This window comes from Hermetia illucens, chromosome 7 (genome assembly GCF_905115235.1).
Source record: "Hermetia illucens chromosome 7, iHerIll2.2.curated.20191125, whole genome shotgun sequence".
Lineage (NCBI taxonomy): Eukaryota > Metazoa > Arthropoda > Insecta > Diptera > Stratiomyidae > Hermetia > Hermetia illucens.
The window spans coordinates 11,191,175-11,210,640 of NC_051855.1; the positions used below are offsets into that span (position 1 = coordinate 11,191,175).

At 44.4% G+C, this 19,466-nt stretch overlaps 1 protein-coding gene across 3 annotated transcripts; it reads right to left on the reverse strand.

Moving 5' to 3' along the window:
* Window positions 1-6: 6 nt before the first annotated feature.
* Window positions 7-17,772, reverse strand: LOC119661034 (nuclear hormone receptor HR78). 3 transcript variants are annotated; one of them, XM_038070204.1, is made up of 5 exons: window positions 16,975-17,772; window positions 16,490-16,795; window positions 6,345-6,710; window positions 5,946-6,269; window positions 7-5,873 (listed from the first exon to the last, which is right to left on the reverse strand). In XM_038070204.1, the coding sequence occupies exons 1-5, from the start codon at window positions 16,997-16,999 to the stop codon at window positions 5,008-5,010; spliced, it is 1,887 nt and encodes a 628-aa protein (XP_037926132.1). In that variant the 5' UTR covers window positions 17,000-17,772; the 3' UTR covers window positions 7-5,007. The 3 variants fall into 3 exon arrangements, with proteins under 3 accessions (XP_037926132.1, XP_037926131.1, XP_037926130.1); XM_038070203.1 differs by having other exon boundaries at window positions 7-6,269; window positions 16,496-16,795; window positions 16,975-17,770; XM_038070202.1 differs by having other exon boundaries at window positions 7-6,269; window positions 16,975-17,770.
* Window positions 17,773-19,466: the final 1,694 nt, after the last annotated feature.

Consider the following 19,466-nt stretch of genomic DNA (forward strand, 5'->3'; position numbering starts at 1 on the left):
ATATAAATCGTTTCTATCTAGATCATTTTCATTGTTTCAAATAAGCTCGAAACGAAATTTAGTATTTTTTAGTTACATATATATATAGAGATAGGAAAAAAGCCTACGAATCCTCTTCCCGCCCAACCGGACCGAAGGGCAACCAACTTAAGGATGGGCTGAAGACAACATCCAAAGACCCACATCACAGCGATGATGCCTTTTAACGCAAAGTGTTTGCGAACATGATTCACTCCCAACAAAAAAATTGTCAACGATATATCCTTCATGACTCTTCAATCACCAACTCCAGTTATAGGTTAGGCAATCGTGAAGAGAAGACCATCCGGAACATAACATCCGCGTTCCAGACGTTGGGCAGTCATCATAATTTTGCCTTCAATATTCTTCTTCTTCTTCAAAACCTTGCATTGAAGTATAGGGTGTTTTTTCTAAGAACTTAAAGTTATAATTAAGAGGGTCATACCGTGTGAAGGCCGTTTTTTTTGGCTTTTTTTTACAAAGTTAAAAAATAGTCACTGGACTCAGAAGCAAAAACCCCACCCAAGGATCGTTGAATATTAGATTCCTGATCCTCCTGATAAGTGCCAATTTAAGCTGCTTTGTGGCTTCATTGAGACTGCTCCTTGTATGCGGAGACCTATGTAGTTCGTATTCCCTTCGTACTCATCTTTTTTTTGAATTTGGCTCTCTTCGAAGTATTTGGTGTTGTTAAAGAGGCGCCTTCCAGTAAAATTTTGTTGAAACGCTTAAGGGGGTCATCCCGTGTGAATGCCGGCTTCTTCAATGAATAAAAAAAAACTACTGAATGAATCCCAATTATCCTAGCTTGCGGCCCGCAGAAAAATGTTCTGAATAAGTCGTGAAAATTTCAAAGAAGTTCGTTGGATAGATTTTTGGCTATGGTGGCAGCCGATTTTCAATATGCAGTTTCGAGAAAAACGCATTTAAAAAGTAGAATGCGATTTTTAGCCATAAAACCTTAACTGGCCTTTAATCTGCCATACCTAGTCCACCTAAAGATCAAAAATCAAAAGTGGGACGAAGGTGGCTACGGTTTCGTACCAGCGCAGAGGAAATAAGTTGCTCTCCATTTGGTCCAGTCCGACATCAAGTGGACGTGGATTTAGGACTCCTCAATCCCTAAACAAAAATTGTCTAGCTCCGGCTAAGCTTTGGTCCGAAATGTGGACGGATTTACGTTGGATATAACTTGCAACCTTGTCATGTTCTGCGAATTATAAAAGGGGGCATATAATATCTGTGAGTCGCTTCGGTCACGCTGCTCCCACGGCAGAGGTGAGACAGCGTCTTGTGGTGCAGCAGGATTGGCAGCATTCGAAATTTTATTCTAATGTTGCGAATGCGAGTGGTTAGATGACGCCACCGGCGCTCTCCACACGTTTTAGAACTCGCCACAGGAGTGTAGAGCCAGTGGTAAAAAAATGCTGCTGGTTGGAGGCAGAGGGACCGCATGGGGAACAACCGGTCTCTTCTGTCTCCAGCCTTGAACGCGGACAGTCAGTGCTATACGATCGACAAGAACTAGCCCGGCTAGCGGAATCACTTACTGTGTTTAATTGTTATTACCTCAATCAATAAATCGCTTGACAATTTTTTTATAAAAGCGTCGAGCGTGCAGCACTGACTGTGTGCCGTCAAGGCTGGAGGTCGCTGAAACCCCTAGGTTTCATCTGGGTGCGGAGTGATGTAGCGCAGCAGGATTGGCAGCATTCGAAATTTCGTGTGGTGATTGAATTTTATTGTTTTTTCTGTGTCCCATCGTGAGACTGGCGTATTTTCCTTATTTTCTTTAGAAAAAAATTATCAATCATTTTAAAAGAAAAAGCGTTTTTTGAAGATGAGTCGCGGGAAATTCGTTAGTAATGAAGAAAGGATAAAAGTGCATACGTACAAAGAAATAGGTTGGTCTAATCGTCGTAAGGCTGACGCGCTTTTGAGATCTGAAAAAGCCATTAGGACTTTGTTGAAAATGGGCGAGCGGTAGGGCGTAAGAAGGCCTACGAGAGACAATACTAAGATAAACTCACGCGAAAACGCCCCAATAAAGACGGAAGCAACAACAAGTCGACTAAGTGCTGATCAAGTTGTAGCGAAAATGAATCTTCCAATTAAAAAACGTCAAGTGCAGAACATTTGTGGCGCAGCAGGATTCGCTGCATTCGAAATTCATTTCGAGTGTTTCGAATACGAGCGGATGGATGACGCCACCGGGGCTCTCCACGGTTTTTTCGAACTTAGGATAGGAGTGGAGAGCCGACGGTGAAAAAATTTCGCTGGTTTGGAGACGTAGGGACCGCATGGAGAAGAACCCGAGACTTCCAAGTGATCCGGTCTTCGACAAGAGATCGGGTCTCACAGAGTCGGGGTGAGGGACAAACTCCGTCGCATCAAAGCCACACCACCCACCCGGCACTCGTCCGCACCTGCCTGTGCGCCCAAGGAACTGGACACGTGCACGCACGTCCTGGTCAAGACGGATACCGTCCGGAAGCCCCTGCAGCCTCCATATGAAGGCCCGTGCCGCGTTCTCGAGCGGGGAGAACATTTCTTCCAGCTCGAGATCGGCGGACGCAAAAAGGTGGCCTCCCTGTCCAGAATGAAACCCGTGTGCGCCCCTAAGCAACGTCGCGTTCGCTTCGCGGACTGATGGGGAACGCAGTTCCGGATTCGGTCGGAAGGGTTTCATCTGGCGGCGGAGTGATGTGACGCAGCAGGATTCGCGGCATTTGAAATTTATTTTGAATGTTGTGAATGTGGGTGATCAGATGACGCCACCGGCGCTCTCCAAGCATTTTAGAACTCGCCACAGGAGTGGAAAGCCGGCGGTGAAAAGTGCCGTTGGTTGGGGGCAGAGGGACCGCATGGAGAACAACCGGTCTCTTCTGCCTCCAGCTTTGACCGAAGACGGCCACGGGCGACCTTTTTCTGAAAACGTTTCCGCTATTCGTTTTGAGAATGATGGGGTCCTAAGTCCGCATCAACTTAATGCTGGACCGGACCAAATGGGGAGCAACTTACTCCCTCTTTCCTGGTCCACGCACCCTCACTTAGGGCTTGCACCCAAACTTTTCAAAAAAGTGAATCGATGGCGGCTTTACGGTTTCCGCTATTCTTTCGTCTCTTGAATTATACGACTAGTCGCAAACGCTTTAAAATCTTAACATCATCAGCTCGCAAGTGAGAGCGTGTAGTGCTCCGTGTGGGTGCCGTGGAGTGTACAAATAAAATTATCAGTCGAAGATCAATCTCCACATTTGACCGACATATAAAAGATGAAGATGCGAGTCAAACGCAAGATGAGCTTGCAAAATCATTGGGAGTGACACAGCAAGTAATTTCAGTACGACTAAAATCGATGGGATTGATCCACAAGCAAGAAAAGTGGATACCTTATCAACTTAAACCGAGAGATGTGGAAAGGCAATTGTGAATTTGCGAGCAACTTCTTGAAATACAAAGAAGAAAAGGTTTTTGCATCGGATTGTCCATACTTTGTTGTATGATAATCCCAAGAAGAAAAAATACTACGCCAGGTCCGGTCAACCTTTGCCATCGACCTCAACATCAACACCAAAGCCGAATAACCATTGTTCGAAGATCATGCTGTGTACCTGGTAGAACCAAAAGGGAATTGTGTATTACGAGCTCCTGAAACCTGGTGATTCCATTACGGGCAATCGGTATAGTTGCTTAAACAGAGCGTTACGAGAAAAAAGGCCAGGATACGAGGAAAGGCACGACAAAGTTATTATTTTGCATGATCACGCTCGGCCTCATGTAGGTATATTTTTCGCGAGACATTGCTCCTTCCGATTACTGGCTGTTCCGATGGATGCAACGCGATTTGGCAGGTAATTGGTTAACTTCTTTCAAAGAAGTCGAAATTTGGCTTCAAACTTGGGTCACTTCCAAAGACGAGAAGTTTTTTTTTCGTGATGGAATTCGAAAACTGCCTGAGAGATGGGAAAATGTTGTAACCAACGATGGACGATATTTTGATTAATCCGTTTGTTGATCTTGTTTCGAAATGAATGCATTGTTAACACTAAAAAGAAAACTTTTAAAATATTACAGATGTAGGCGTACCGTTGGACCAAAACAACATTGAAAAACAGTAAGAAAAAATCCGGACTAGATATGGAGATGCAAAAAACAATGATCCTTGTAGCCTGTGGTATTTGGCGATAGTGGGGCTTATTCTATATCATCTAAATGTTTCTGTAGCTAAGAACCAGCCTGTAACTGCTTGCTTGAAATATTTGCAATACATCTTCGCATGGTCGCGAACATTTTGCATTAAAACGCATCATCCGGCCTTTGGGCTTTCCCTTCAGCCCATCCTTAAGTTGGTCGGTCCTCGATTCGGTTCGCCGGAAAGAGGATTCGTGGGCTTTTTTGCTATATATAAAAAACACGTGATACTAATACCGTTGCTTCTTTCCTAAGGGATACTTTTTAAGAATATTGGCAAAGCATATACTCGTTTAGAAATACTACAAATCATTATTAACCTACCTGATTTTAATATATGATCTTTATATAAAGTTTTATATACAACTAACTCTTCATAGAACCTTCAAGATTAATCACAATTTTACAAGGCACTTTATATTAATTTTGAAATCAAAAGACGGACGAAACTTTCTGAAAAACGCACAGCTGAGATTTTTTGCTGGCATTAGGTGACTATCTTTACAAATGAAGAGCTATGGACATAGATTTTGGGGCCTAAAAAGTCTACGGAAATCTTTGGAAGGATACGTTTTAGAAGACTGAAATCTACAAAGAGTCTTTCTGTCAGTCGAGCTATCCTAATCTTCCTATCATTAACCTGCTTCATCGATGTTACTATAGTACAAGCAGCACGCGTTATCGCTTTGTCTTTAACCAGAAGTCGCTGCATCAGCAACAGAAAGATCAAATTCACATTACCTAAAAGTTTTATCTCCTCTATTTTATACTATTTTCGACTGAAACGTTTCGTCAGGCTCCAGCACCGCCTAATTTCAATATATATGGAATCATATACTCAATTTGAACATGGCCTATTAAATTTGAGAAGAATAGCTCTTCAATGAGCGACGACTCAAGCGATCGTAGTTGCATTAAACGCAACAATATTTTGCTGCAGCGTTCATTTACATCGGGATAGTTGATACTAGTCAAATGATTTCTCAAACACTTGAGTGCATAATACTGTAATTTCTCAAGCAACGCTCGCTTTGACTGATCTTTGATGTTCAAACTGTCAGGACTAAATATAATGATAAGTCGAACATAAGCATATTCATGTTCATCCATTGCCATAGACTGTACACTCTGTACGAACTCATTAAGCTGAAATGCATGTTCAGAAAGTTTAAGAATTTTCTGTGCTTGGCCTCCACTCTGTCCGCTAGCTTGTCCTACTTTATCAAATTCAGACAATTGTAAAATATTACTAACCAAAGTTGACATGATCGTTGAGATCGATAATGATCGAGAACATTGCGCTAGGCCAACTGCAAACAGTTCTACCCAGTGTCGTTTTAGTAATTGATTTTTAATATCTTCAGATAGTTGTTGAAACGTTCGGATTCGCTTAATCCAATAAACGGAAAGGAATAAAAGACGACTACCACTTTCACAAACATAATGTACATTGAGATAGGGTGGAACTAGTGTTGGACTCTGTAAATTAAATGCAACATTAGCCTCAGAAAGGATCGGTGCATCGAACAGTCCAGATGTAAAGCTGTGATCATCACGATCATTGGTCTCCCGATCAATCCCATTTCCATTGTTTGAATCGTCTGAAACTTGTTTCACATGAAGAGGAGTATCTGTTTGATCGTCGATAATGAGTTCCTCTTTTATGATGGTGTTGAAATTGTATGACTGGTTAGGAACATTGTTCTGAATATTATTAGCGATATTATTACCACTGGAGTTATTGACTAAGCTGTTGCGATGATCGTATTGTTGTTGAATGGAAGCAATCATTTCTAATGACTCATTTATAAGATTTTTCTCAAACGAGCTTTGTATTAAAGAAACGGCAGTTGTTGGATTTGGAGTCGACTGATGAAGATTGTCTGATAGACCCGCAGACGTTGCACCGTCACCCGTTGTACTGTTGTCAAGGGAATCATCATCAACATTATGAGGACCTGGTGAGTAGCCAAAACTTCGACCTGGATCCAATTTTTGTGTTTGCTGAGAACTATGCTGTTGGGTCTGAGATTGGTATGGAGTCGCAGCTAAAACTATATAAGCAAAAAAACAGTTTAAATCTTAAACACCTGAAGAGCTCAGGCTCCTTGGAAATTCAATCTACTTACACAATGTTTGTGTTAAATCAGCGAAATTAAAACCAACAGGAAACACAGCACTGCTCAAGGTATCAGGCGATGCACCAACTGCTGCAGCCGCAGCGGCTGCGGCTACTGCCACACCAGCAGCTGCAGCTGATACCCCTACAGGACCCCCAATTGACGACGCAGTCGTTCCCGAATTCGTTGAATGATTGAACAATTTACTACGATGATGACTTGATCCAGTCGAGGAAGTATGATGGTAAAGTGAATTTCCGGTACCACTACCGCTATTGTTGGTTGTTGATGAATTTGTAGCAACCGTACTGATGGTGTTAGTCGCAATCGGATGTTCCTTTTTGTCGACAATTGGTTTACGCTCATGTTGAACAGCTAATTGGAAGTGAATTGATTTTTATGTAAATTGGCAAGTTATTTGTAAAGTGGATAAGATGAAAATAAATACAAAACTACATTCTTTAAACTTTATTTCTTATAATAAGCGAAATTGTGAAGTTAATGAGAAGGAAGCGTGGGAAATAAAACGGAAGGAATTTTGGATTTAAGCGTCCGCTACACATACCATCTGAAAAAACACACTTCGTCCAGTCGGGAACGACAACCTCACTGGGTCTTCTTTCCTGCCTATTCAATGGCTTCCCGCCTACGGTGTTCGCAGGCTTTAGCGAATCTGAGAACATTCTCCAGAGGCAGAGAGTGTGCAGATTCTTCATTGAAGAAAACCTTGCCAAGGTCTCTTCGTCTGAGATCTTAGGAGACTAGGCAGTGGCATAAAAACTGCGGGGCCGTCTCCTCCTCACATTGGCTGCACATAGTCGAAACCACTGCCCCAATCTTTTCCATATGGTAGTTTAAGGAGCAGTGTCCCGTCAAAAGCCCTACTAGGGTTTTCATGTCCCACTTCTTAAGGGAGCCCTAGGCTCTTTCACAAGGATTTTCGCTTGCCGGCAAGAGTCCAAATTTTTCCACTCGGTTGCGTGAATCCTTGCAATTTCATCCTTCAGAGTAGACTTGACAGTAGATGGTCGGATTTCAAGAGCTGGTTCTGGCCTCACCATTGTGGATGCAGACCCCGGCGAGCCAGTCTGTCAGCCTCCTCATTACCGGCGACGTTAGAGTACCCCGGCACCCACTTCAGGAATGTTTCGTTCAGTCGGCCAGGTTTCAGCAGAACCTGATGACAACTCCACACCAACTGGCTTGATATGTTCTTGCCATTTAGTGCTGATAATGCCGCCCGACTGTCGGAACAGATTCGAATGAATCCTCCTCCATTTTCGTCGCAGACATTCTTCTGCTGCCAATGAAATGGCATATATCTCCGCCTGGAATATGGTCGTCATTTTTCTGAGGGGTCGGGCCAGTTCTATAATCGGATTCTCTGAAAAAACCCCCGCGCCCGATCCATCCTCCATGACTGACCCGTCGGTGAAGATTATTAGGTCTATAATTTGAAAAGACTCATGGCCACTTGTCGACCATTCTTCTCTTTCAGTGATTACGACAGTGTATGTCTTTTCAAAGACGAATCTGGAAACCATATGATCGGTCGGCACCAGGGCTACCGGATGTTTTTCAAGGAATTTTCAGATACACGCATGACCGTGTGATTGGCCGCCTTTCCACGCCCCAATGGTATCGAGCCTATATGCGTCGTTGGCTGCTTTCCGTTTCACCTCCAAGTGGGGGTAAATTTAGGATAGCTTCAAGTGCCGCAGTCGGCCTAGTACTCATTGCTCCAGTAATACTTAGGCAACCAAGTCTCTGAATCTGCGTTAGCAGCTTCCTGCTGTTAGCAAAGTTCAGTCTTGGCCACCAGACGATGCATGCATACATCAAAATGGGTTTTATTATGGATGTGTACATCCAGTATATCCGCCCCAGGTCTTACCTATCGCATTCTTACAGCACCAGAGCAATCTGCAGGATTTGTGATTGTTCCTGGATATGATGCTTCCACGTTAACATGGACTCGAAATGTACTTCACTGTTTGCGCCATCTGGTTTCCGCCCCTGGTAAGATGGCTAGCGTATAGCTGCCTCACCTGACGTTCCTAGTGAACATAACTAGTCCAGTCTTCCTAGCGTTCACCGTAAGTCCATTGCGGAGGCATCAGCTGTGGATTACATGCAGAGTTGCATTCAAGCGGTCACATACTGTGTCCGCAAACTTGCCGGCAATTATTACGGCTAGGTCGTCCGCAAATGCTTGTGCGAAGACTTTTTTGTCCTTCAGGAGCCACAGCAGGGTATCCATTACCAAGAGCCATAACAGTGGAGAGAGAACCCCTCCCTGTGGGCAGCCACTGAGAGATCCTGCTTCAATAGACTTCTGGCCGACCGAGGGACGACGTCTTAGAAAAGATATTGAACATTGAACTGGGATCGTTTCCGTAGTTTTTTTTTCGAATATGTTTATATTCTGTCATCTAACTTTCTTTGGGAGCTTCTGTCAGCAATTTAGAAAGAATCCCCCCCCCCCCCCCCCCCACGAACATAAGATAAGATTCCGGAATAATATGACTCAATGTTACCAAGATAAGGCCCTGGACACCTTTATAAGACGATTGTCAGGAGGCTTACCACAAGCGCTCCACCTTTGCCTTAAACTCCAGAACATGGATTATCGTACTCAACAGACCACTGGGCAACAACAGACCAAGGGCGATGGAGCGCTAAAATTTCGGTTCGAACAAAAATTATTTGCAACCTCGCTTCATAAAAAACCCTATCAGAGACAAGGAATCATTTAACGTTAACTCCGTAGGGGGAGAAGTCAAAATTTCGCACCACGCTTTTGTCAACCTTTTCCCACCTTTTGCGCATATTGGGACACGCTGCTACGTCTACATCGATAATAATATGATCTTTGGAAAAAACGGAGCAGAGCACCTTCCTTAAAAGGGACGTCGAATGCCTAGGTTTTACTGTTAGCGCCGATGGCATAAAAACAAGCCCAGAGAAAATGGAAGCCATTGCTATATTTGCGTCTCCCAGAACATTAAGGGGCCTTCAATCATTTTTTGGCCTGTCAGGGTGCTATCGTCGTTTTATACGCGACTACGCTAAACTTGCGAAACCCCGGACATCCCGCTTAAGGGGGGAAGATGGACGAGTGTTCAAACACGTTTCAAAAAACAAACTTGTCACACTAGACAAAGCTGCCTTAAATACATTCCTTAAACTGAGGAAAACACTTGCGTCGAAGGACATCGACGTCTCTCGTTGCATAACATACAAGGAAAATAAGCATGGGAGACATCCAAACAAACCCCTCCTTAATCCAACTCCCACTCCGAACTATCCAGGGCACACCGTCCCTTAAGGGACATATTGTTCTTTTCCTGTGTACCTGAAAACGTCGTAATAGACAATGAAGGTGCACTTAGATCGGCTTCCCTTTCGTCCATGATAGAGGATCACCTTCAGATAAAAGTTTTCAAAATTAAACGGTCAAATTGAAGGCCCTCACTTCACTCTCATTGAGATCGACGATGATCCTCACCGCTCTTTTAAGGAACTTCTTCAGAGATCGGTAAACAAATATAACTTAACCATTCACTCTATTTCTGGTAAGAAACCTATGGAGGTGTACTTCGGTCGAATAATCCCTCAACGATCGCAAAATATTGTAAGACAAATCCAAACAAAGCGAAGACCTCACATACCATAACAAAACAAGGACACCCCTAAAGGAATATAGCGCTGGGGATATAATATTTGTAAAAAGGAACAAGAGGTTAGGCTCCAAATTAACACCCAGATGCAGGCAGGAAACCGTTGCATACAATCGTTATTACTGAGTCTGGAAAATTCGTTCTCCACCTGATAGTCGACAGGGTTCAAGTCTTTGACCATACAAACTCCCAGATAATAGTCATAAAATCAGGCCAGGCAAAGATAAAAACAGGAAGCCTCAATATCACACACGACTTTAACATTACTCAATACGTTCAGCCTATTTGAAAGTGATATCACCAGCACCGATTCCGTGTATCCCTACCTTATTTACAAGCTTTTCCAAACTCAACAGCTCTTGGAACATTGACGACCAAGAATTGCGAAGAGATCGTTGCAGAGCGCAAACTCTACCTGTACGACTAGCAGAACGTGCCAAGGATAAGAGAAAATTGCTGCAAACATGATCCTGGTAAACAACTTCCAAGGAACAACTATGATCAAGCAGGATACTCGGCAAGTTCAGCAACGCTACAATAGGTCTTCCTCTCGAGGGAAGTATCGATCTAGGATCCCTTTCCTGCTATTTTCAGCCTACACCATACGAAAAACAGTACCAAGAGATCCTTGCAACGGCTCGAGTTATCCTGGAGAACATTCGAAGAGACGGATACTGCAATCAAACAGTTGCCGGACGTCGAGTCTCAGCACGAGTACTTCACCAGCGGCTACTACAACTCAATAGCCAACATTTGAGCCTGCTTTGCCCATTAGAGATAGTCGAGGAACCAGCAATGAAGTCAAGTCAAGAGGACAACTCATAGTGATATCACTGCGGGAATTCAATTGAACTGCATCTTCCAAGGCCTCCAAGAGCAGTCACTTTCTTCTCAAACAATCAACGGCCGAAGCGGCAACATTACCAACTAGAATACTACAGCCAAGGACCAAATACATGATACTAGAGAACATCAGCCACACCACAGCACGAGTGAATTTCTTGTAAAAATCACAGGCGATAGCATTCTCAACAAGAGTACGAGCATTTGTACTGCCTCACATAGTTTCTGCTCAACCTTCAAGATAAATTGATGTTAGCAACTGGCGACAACCTTCCTATCGTTCAAAATATTGTACTTCCTTAGGCTGGCTCATTGCCCTACTATTTACCTCATCACTGCGTCAAGCCAGATAGTACCACGACGAAGGTTAGAGTCGTATTTGATGCATCAGCCAAAATTAGCTCCAATGCTGTACACAACGACATCCTACTCAAGGGTCTAACCAGGTTTTGTTCCGTTCCCAAGCGGGGTCAAACCACCGTTGTTTCGATGTTCAGAGCAATCTTTGTAAGAGAATTCTCGTTAACGCGAATTACGTGACCATACCATCGAAGACGCCTCTCTCGCAACTTTTCCACGATCGGTGCAACCCCATATCGATCGTGGATATCCCATTTCGGATGTAATCAAAACGTGTCACGCCACCAATCCAATGCAACATCGTCGTCTCCATTACCGCAAGACGCCGTTCATTGTCTTTTATAGTCAGCCAACACTCACAATTATAGAGAGCGGCAGACGGACGACATTGCGGTAAATTTTAGATTTGAGACGTTCGCTCCACCAGTTGTGAAACAATTTCATTACGCAGTTCTCCATTGGCAGATAGCTTTGACCCAAGCCCCTCAAAATGGCGGTCAACGGACAGTATAGGTCCCAGGGCGAAACGTGGCTGAACCAACACCAACAGCTCCACTACCAAACCAGGTAAATCAGCAACAGATCAGATTTTCTCTGCGCGACAAGCGATGGAAAAACTGTTGGAATATGGACATCAATTGAGTTCATCGACTTTAAAGCCGTCTATGATAGCATAGCCAGGGTAAAACTGTACACGGTTATGAGAGATTTCGGTATCCCGACGAAATTGATAAGACTGACTAGGCTGACCTTGACCAATGTGCGAGGCCAGATAAAAGCAGCAGGATCGCTCTCAAGACCATTCGACATCAACAACGGTCTACGACAAGGGGATGCACTATCATGCGTCCTATTTAACCTGGCCCTCGAGAAAGTGATCCGTGATGCTGAGGTAAATGCAAGAGGTACGATCCTCTTTAAATCCACCCAACTACTGGCCTATGTTGACGGTCAGGGGTCTAAACTTCCAACATGCTGGCCTGTTGTATGACAATGGAACTGATCGATCCGGACCGCCCCAACCAAATGACGAGTGGTAGCTCTTTTGGCAAAATGAAACTAGAGGCAGATGGACTGCGCAGCTCATCGGCAACTTAGGTGCAAGGCTGAATCGGGAGCATGGTGAGATTGACTATTTCCTTACCCAATTTTTAAGTGGGCATGCAGTTTTCAGTCTTACCTGTACAAGCGTAAACCCACTAAGTTCAACTTCCGCAAAGCCAATTTTGACGGTCTGAACTCAGCTTTAGCGTCTTTCAACTGGGTTCATATATTAAGTAATTCATCGTGTGATCAAGCTCTTAACACCTTCTACAATATCCTCTCTGATCTCCTCTCCTGTTATGTCCCTTCTTCCCCTCCCTGCCTACGTTCTTACCCAACTTGGTTCACAACGGAACTTCATATTAACATTCGCTTGAAACATACACTGAGGAAGAAATTTCGTGCTTCTAAAAATGACGCCGACCTTGCTTACTTTCAAGCTATACGATCTACTGTGAAGTCAATGGTCAGAAAGGTGCGTAAAAGGTACCTATTGAGCGTCGAAGCCGCCCCTGCCCGCGGTAACTTAAAACCCTTTTGGTCTCACGCTCGCAACTCTCGTAATCCAACTCAATTTGTCCCTTCTTCTATCAGCTTCGCTGACTCCACTGCCAACTCCCCACAACAATCCTGCGACCTTCTCTGCACCTACTTCTCTTCAGTGTTTTCTCCCTCGTGCCCTTCACCCTCTACACCTTTCATAACCACAGACTCCTCCGAATCACTAGCCATTCCTCTCCTTACGCCTTCCTTGGTTGAGTTCCACATTGGTAACCTTGACCCCAATGTCGGACCTGGCCCCGATGGGCTTCCTAATCTCTTCCTCCTTAACTGTAGGAAACACATTTCCCTCCCCCTGTGTATAATCTACAACAAAAGTCTAGACGAATGCTACTTTCCCCGTCTCTGGAAAGAGGCCCTTATCATTTCTATCCTCAAGAGCGGAGACCCTTCCCTTGCTGTGAACTACCGCCCCATTTCCCTTCTCTCCTCTTGCTCCAAAATCCTGGAAAGATACGTCAACGACTGGTTGACCGCGCACTTCGGTCACCTCATTGTCAAAGAGCAGCATGGTTTCGTGAAACATAGATCAACGGCTTCAAATCTTCTGGTCTTTACCAACTTTGTTGCTAAACGCTTGAACTCACGACAGGAGGTACATGCTGTTTATACTGATTTCTCAAAAGCCTTTGACACCGTTGGCCATAACATTCTCCTCTCTAAACTTTAATCGCTAGACTTCCCTCCCTCAGTCATCTCCTGGCTTTCCTCCTATCTCTCATACCGTTCCTGCAAAGTTTCTTTTCATGGTCACTCATCTCGTTCCTTCTCTCCTTCCTCTGGTGTTCCCCAAGGCTCTATACTTGGCCCGCTACTCTTCCTGTTTTTTATCAATGACCTCGCCTCCATCCTCACCTGTCCGTATTTGCTTTACGCAGACGACCTTAAATTGTTTGCCTCTGTTTCGTCTCCATTGGACTGTGCTCTCTTACAATCCAACCTTGATAATTTAGCCCGTTGGTGTTCGGTCAACAAGCTAACACTGAATGTCAACAAATGCCACTGGATGCGCTATTCCCTGAAACCCTCCCCATCATCCTTTTCCTATTCTCTCAGTGGTCAACCCCTTTCACTACTGACCTCTTTCAAAGACCTGGGTGTAATATTCGACGATAAACAACGACAATTCCCTTGTCAAAAACATCCTTGAATATTGCTGTGTAGTCTGGTCCCCCTACCGCATCCGTGACGGCCGCGCTCTTGAAGCTGTACAACGCAAACTCACCCGGACCCTCTTTTACAAAAAGAACCCTCCACGGAGTGATTATCCGTCAGGACTCCGCACCCTCAATCTCCCCTCTCTACAGCAACGCCGTATTTTCCTTGATATGTGTACCCTTTCCAAACTCTGCAATGGTCTGATGGACTGCTCCGCCAACTCGGATATTACTTTCCGTATCGCTTCGTCTCATGACACACGTAATGCGGACATTTTTGATGTGTCCTTCGCCAAGCTCGAGATTTACTTTCACTCTCCGATCCCGAGGTTTTGCCGGTCCTACAATGCCCTACAGCTTGGTTCCTTTGACTCTATGTCCCTCTCTAGCTTTAAGCGCAAAATATGCCATTTACTTGCTCCTCCCTCTGAGGACAATATGTAATAAGAAATTTGCTTTCTGTGTATTGTCCTCATTAAATAAATAAATAAATAAATAAGATTGAAAAGGCGCGTTCTCCGGATTGTCTGTTTTGTAATGGAGTTGTGGACGACGCCCACCACACTCGAAGAGATGCTGAGGAGTGCTGACAGACGGAGCGATGTTGCTTAGTACGTTCGGACCCTTCCCGTTGCTAAGAAGATAGAGCTTGACCGGTGGAGGAGCTGGATGGCAGAGGGTTCCTGGAACTGACAGTTCCCTTCCTCCTCTCACCTCCCGTGATACTGAGGTAAATGCGGGGGGGTATTATCCTTTTTAAGTCCACTCAACTACTGGCCTATGCTGACGATATCGACATCATGGGAAGAACGACCCGAGACCTACAAACTGCCTTCATCCAGATCGAGCAGGCGGTGATTGGTGCGAGATCTTGGGCTGCACATCAATGAAGGCATGACAAAGTATATGGTGGCAGCGTCAGCACCGAATACCAGCCAACCAACATCAAACCGCACTGGTCAAACGGGAAGAATAAGGATAGGAAAATACAACCTTGAGACCGTTGATAATTTCCCTTATCTAGGGTCGAAACTCACAACAGGTAACAGCTACGATGATGAAATCCGCACACGATTGTTGTCAGCCAACAGAGAGAATTTCAGCTTACAAAAACTGTTCCGCTCGAAACGTCTCACCATAGGGTCAAAGCTCTTATTGTACAAGACAATGATCTTGTCAGTCCTCATGTATTCCTCGGAAACTTGGGTTCTTAGCAAGAAAAATTGCGAACTCTTGGCCGCGTTCGAGAGAGGAATCCTTTGAAGAATTTTTGGCCTCCTACATGAGGATGGACGATTCCGTAGCCTACATAACGACGAAATCTATAAGCGATACCATGACCGTCAAGTTGTGGATAAAATCCGGCTCAATCGGTTACGGTGGGCGGGTCACTTACTCCGTATGGATGAGGATGTTCCAGCCCGGAAAGTCTATGGTAGAAAAAGAAGACGAGGCAGACCCTGCGTGAGATGAAGCGATGGCGTAGGCCAGGACGCGAGACAGCTTTTAGGGATATGGGATTGGTGGACCTCGGCGTGAAACTGGGATGTCTGGAGTTTTTTTTTATTAAGGCAGGCCTAGACCGTATACCGGTTGTTGCGCCGTTGATGATGATGATGACTAATGCAGTTTAAGAAACTGCTTTTTATCCTGTTCCAAGCTAACTTTTGTTGCACTTCTACTGAGTGCCGCAGAGCCTCTCCAAAAACCATTCTGGAAAAAGGGCTGGTGGGCGGCTGCTTTGTAAAATTTTTTCATAAAGAATGACCCAGGTAAAACCATGAGTCTTTCCACCAGGACTGCGGCAGATAAACGCGACCCCACCTAAAAACTTCTATAACAAATTCAGTTTACAAGATTCATCGTGTGACCTTTTGCAAGAAATCATTTAAAAATGCCATAAAATCACCAAAACAAGAAATCCAGTCGACAGAGACGAGAATCAAAAGAGGCAACAGAAAACGAAAAGTTCGACCGTGAAATATATTAACTGGAAAATGTCAAGGTCGTGAAACTGGGCTGGCATAAACCAACATGCATGCAACCAACAATCAACCAAAAAAACGAACAATGCTGATGTCTGTGCAGCCTACAATGTCGCCCCCTCTAAGCCGACAGACTGGCTATGACTGAGCCCTGATACATTGACCTTTCCGCGATATCACGCAATCGGTGAAGAGTTCACCGGAGCTAAGACGGTTCCTATGTGTAGCAGTAAGAGTTGATGGTCAGTTGCGAAAAAAATGAGGAAGAAATGACTTTGTGGAAGCACAGATGAGGAAGCAAGCTTTGCAGTCCCTTCAACTTGAAGCTCACTTTGTAGGAGAGGCTCAAACCTCTTGAACAAAAACATGCGCCCAAATTAAAAAGGACCCAAAGCTGGAAAAAAAAATGAGGGAAAGAAACATAGCCCAAAAAACAAAAAGGAATATAAAGTGAGAAAGAGCGCGTCAGGACAGATTAGAAAGGATTTGTTTTCTGTAAGTGTTGCTGCTGCTTTAAAATTTACAATCACTTCTCATGCCGCTGGCTAAGCACTTCTGCAATCGGCAGAATTGACAACGGTTCCGATGATGTTTGGTTACTTCGCAGTTCATGGTCCCGCGACATTGATAGCCCAACTGTTTGCGTATAGATCGTTTGAAGAATCCTTTGCATCCCTCGCAGCTAATAGCACCATAATGACGTCCTGAGGCACGATCACCGCATACTAAACACAGCTCCACACTCATATTGGACGCGCTGTTGTTATTCCCGCTTGCTGACAACACGCCGCCACTTCCGCTGCCACTGCTTGCGTTCAACAAGGCCGGGTCTGTGGAAATATAGAAGAAAAAAGAATATTTGGTTGACTTGCGCCTCTTGGAACCGCATAGAAACGTCAACAAATGCGTAACACTTGCTTGGATACACGAGAAAGGACTATTTGTCCGTCTGAAGCCAGGTCCAGGTTTCTGGCTGCAATAAGACATGGAAATTCGGAATGGGACTTACCTTCAAAGCCAGATACCTGCTCCATATTCTTATCCACTGCAGTGAAGTGCTGCAAGTTCTACACAAACTGATAGCACTGAATAAACAAATTTGATCGATTAACGTATCACCATCGCGATATTATTCACAAAACCACCAGAAGGACAAATCCCAATCGGAAACGCACCTCACAAACAATTCACCAATAAAACCGAGCAATCACAACAAAAACCCGAAATATAACTATCGCGAACCAATCACATACACCACCAGCCCATTTATAAATATAAACAATCCTAAATTTTGCAAAAAATCACACCAAATTCACAAAATCTTTCCACGAAAACCAAACCCGAAAGCGATTCTGAAGCCATCACACCGACGTCGAATTTTAACTGGCGCGGTTTAATTGGAACACTTGGACATCCGTACACCTTTCTTTGATATCGAACCTATGCAAATTTATATCCCACTCTTAAAATATCGCTAATCGATCGCGCAGACCACTACGAATTGAATTTAGTTTTCCCGACATGCGCATCCAACCATTTTGTCACTCAATCGTATTGACATTTACCCACTAATGTGACAACTGGACTGTCAACGAGACTGGCCGGACTATGACGCGTCAATTTTATCTGCTCAGCTTCTACTTTACATGAATTGCGAAGTAAAGAATGAGTAATTACAGATTCCTCTGAATTATTATCTGTATCAATCGCTATAATTTGAAAAATCAATAGTCAAAGCAAAATATGAGACTTGATCGATTGCCTGAAAAAGTAATTTTACGTCAATAGAGCTGACAGCCACCTGGCAATGCCTCGTCGCGTTATAGTCAATGTACAATGGCTGGGGACGAACTGTCAAGTGAAATTCTTTACACGCAATTTTATGGGACAATTTAAAACACAATGGGTGACCTTGCACGATCAATTTGGCGCCAATTTGAATGTTGAAATGATGGCAAACTGATTAGCTAGTGTATTTTTATGGCATGAAAATGATGAAAATTTAAATTTTCAAATAAAAACTCTCAGACTGGCTGAACTGATGATAAGTTGGGTGTAATGCAATTGTTATTGTGTTGTTAATCGAAATATGACTTCCGATTGGTTTGGATCTTTAAATAGCGAGCAGCGACACAATCTGGAGAAGATTCTTCGTCTGATTCGGAACTTCAAGAAGGATTCGAGGACACGATACAACCTACAATATTTCCAATATCGAGAGGAAACGCTACAGCGAGCATGGGCGAACTGCGAAGCCTTGCACGGCAGGGTGAAGGCGGTGAGGGCTCAGGATGTCGCACTGCTTGCGAAGTATATGAAAGAGTACGAGGAGGTCGAGGATGCCTGGGGCGAATGTTCGGTGGTATTCTGTCAACATAGCTGCGGAGAGGAGTCAACGTCTAGCAGTTCAAGAGGCTCCAAATGCAGGCGAGAACCTAGTGAAGCTGGAAAGGATTAAAATACCCAGCTGCGGCGGCGACTACACTCAGTGGGCAGCATTCCATGACATATTCAAGGGTCATGGTGCACGACAACAACAAGTTAAATGGTGTTCAGAAGCCTCAATATCTCCGCGCGTCGGTCAACGGCGAGGCAGAACAATTGAAACGCCACCTCCCTCTAACCGAGAATAATTATGAAGAATAATGAAGCGTGGAAGTTACTAAAGGAACGATATGATAACAAGAGGGCAGTATACCAATGTTAACCTTAGATCCACTGCTTGACGTCCCAACTTCTCCCTTCTAAGGTGGGGAATCACTTGGCTCTCAGTATTTCGGAGGTGTACCTCCGCCTGATTGATAGGTTGGTCTCAGGGAGCTATGTTCTGCTTCAGTCTATCCTGCAGTGCATTGTTTGACCCCTTGTTTGTACTAAATTTCAGACTTATTTATTGAGCGCGAGGATTGACTGTCGGAGGATTGGCCCGACGCGATTAGCTTCTCTAAAAGTCTGGAGAATAGCTTTGATAAGAAAAGGGGATAAAAGAGGGAGAGGAGGCGTGATGGTTGAGAGAAGAATTACCGCCCGAGAGGAAGGCAAGCCCTGATACGTAGCAACTCCCAGGTGTCACGCGTAGAAAGACTTTTTATCATTGGATGGGGTTGGACAGCCGCTTCTTCAGTCTAACACGTGACAGTTTGGTAATATACGGAATTATCGAACAAACTCCGGGGAGTACGTACAGGAGAGAATTTTTATGGAATTTTAGGTTCGGCCATCGGTGTTTGACCGTGCATTTCCTGAGGATTGTCTTTCGTTGGAGCGCTTCGGCATGGAAGCCCATACTGGGAAACCATAGATCAGGATTGATCGAATTAGCGTTTTAGTGGCAGGAAACAGGGCCGGGAAGAGAGGCAGGGGGATATCGTCGAGAAAGATGTTAAAAAGTTTGGGGCCTAGAATCGAGCCCTGAGGAACTCCTGAGTCTACGGGGAAATCGATGGAACGAAGTCCATCGCATGTTTGTCGGAGTGAACTACCAGTGAGGAGCAGCTAGTG

Bases quoted from the DNA above. Each gene is read 5' to 3' on its own strand.
- LOC119661034 (XM_038070202.1), bottom strand. From the start codon at position 16,999: ATGGAGCAGGTATCTGGCTTTGAAG. The intron at 16,796-16,974 runs GTAAGTCCCATT...ATATTTCCACAG, and splicing joins GCAGGTATCTGGCTTTGAAG to ACCCGGCCTTGTTGAACGCA. The intron at 6,270-6,344 runs GTAAGTAGATTG...TTGCTTATATAG, and splicing joins TGATTTAACACAAACATTGT to TTTTAGCTGCGACTCCATAC.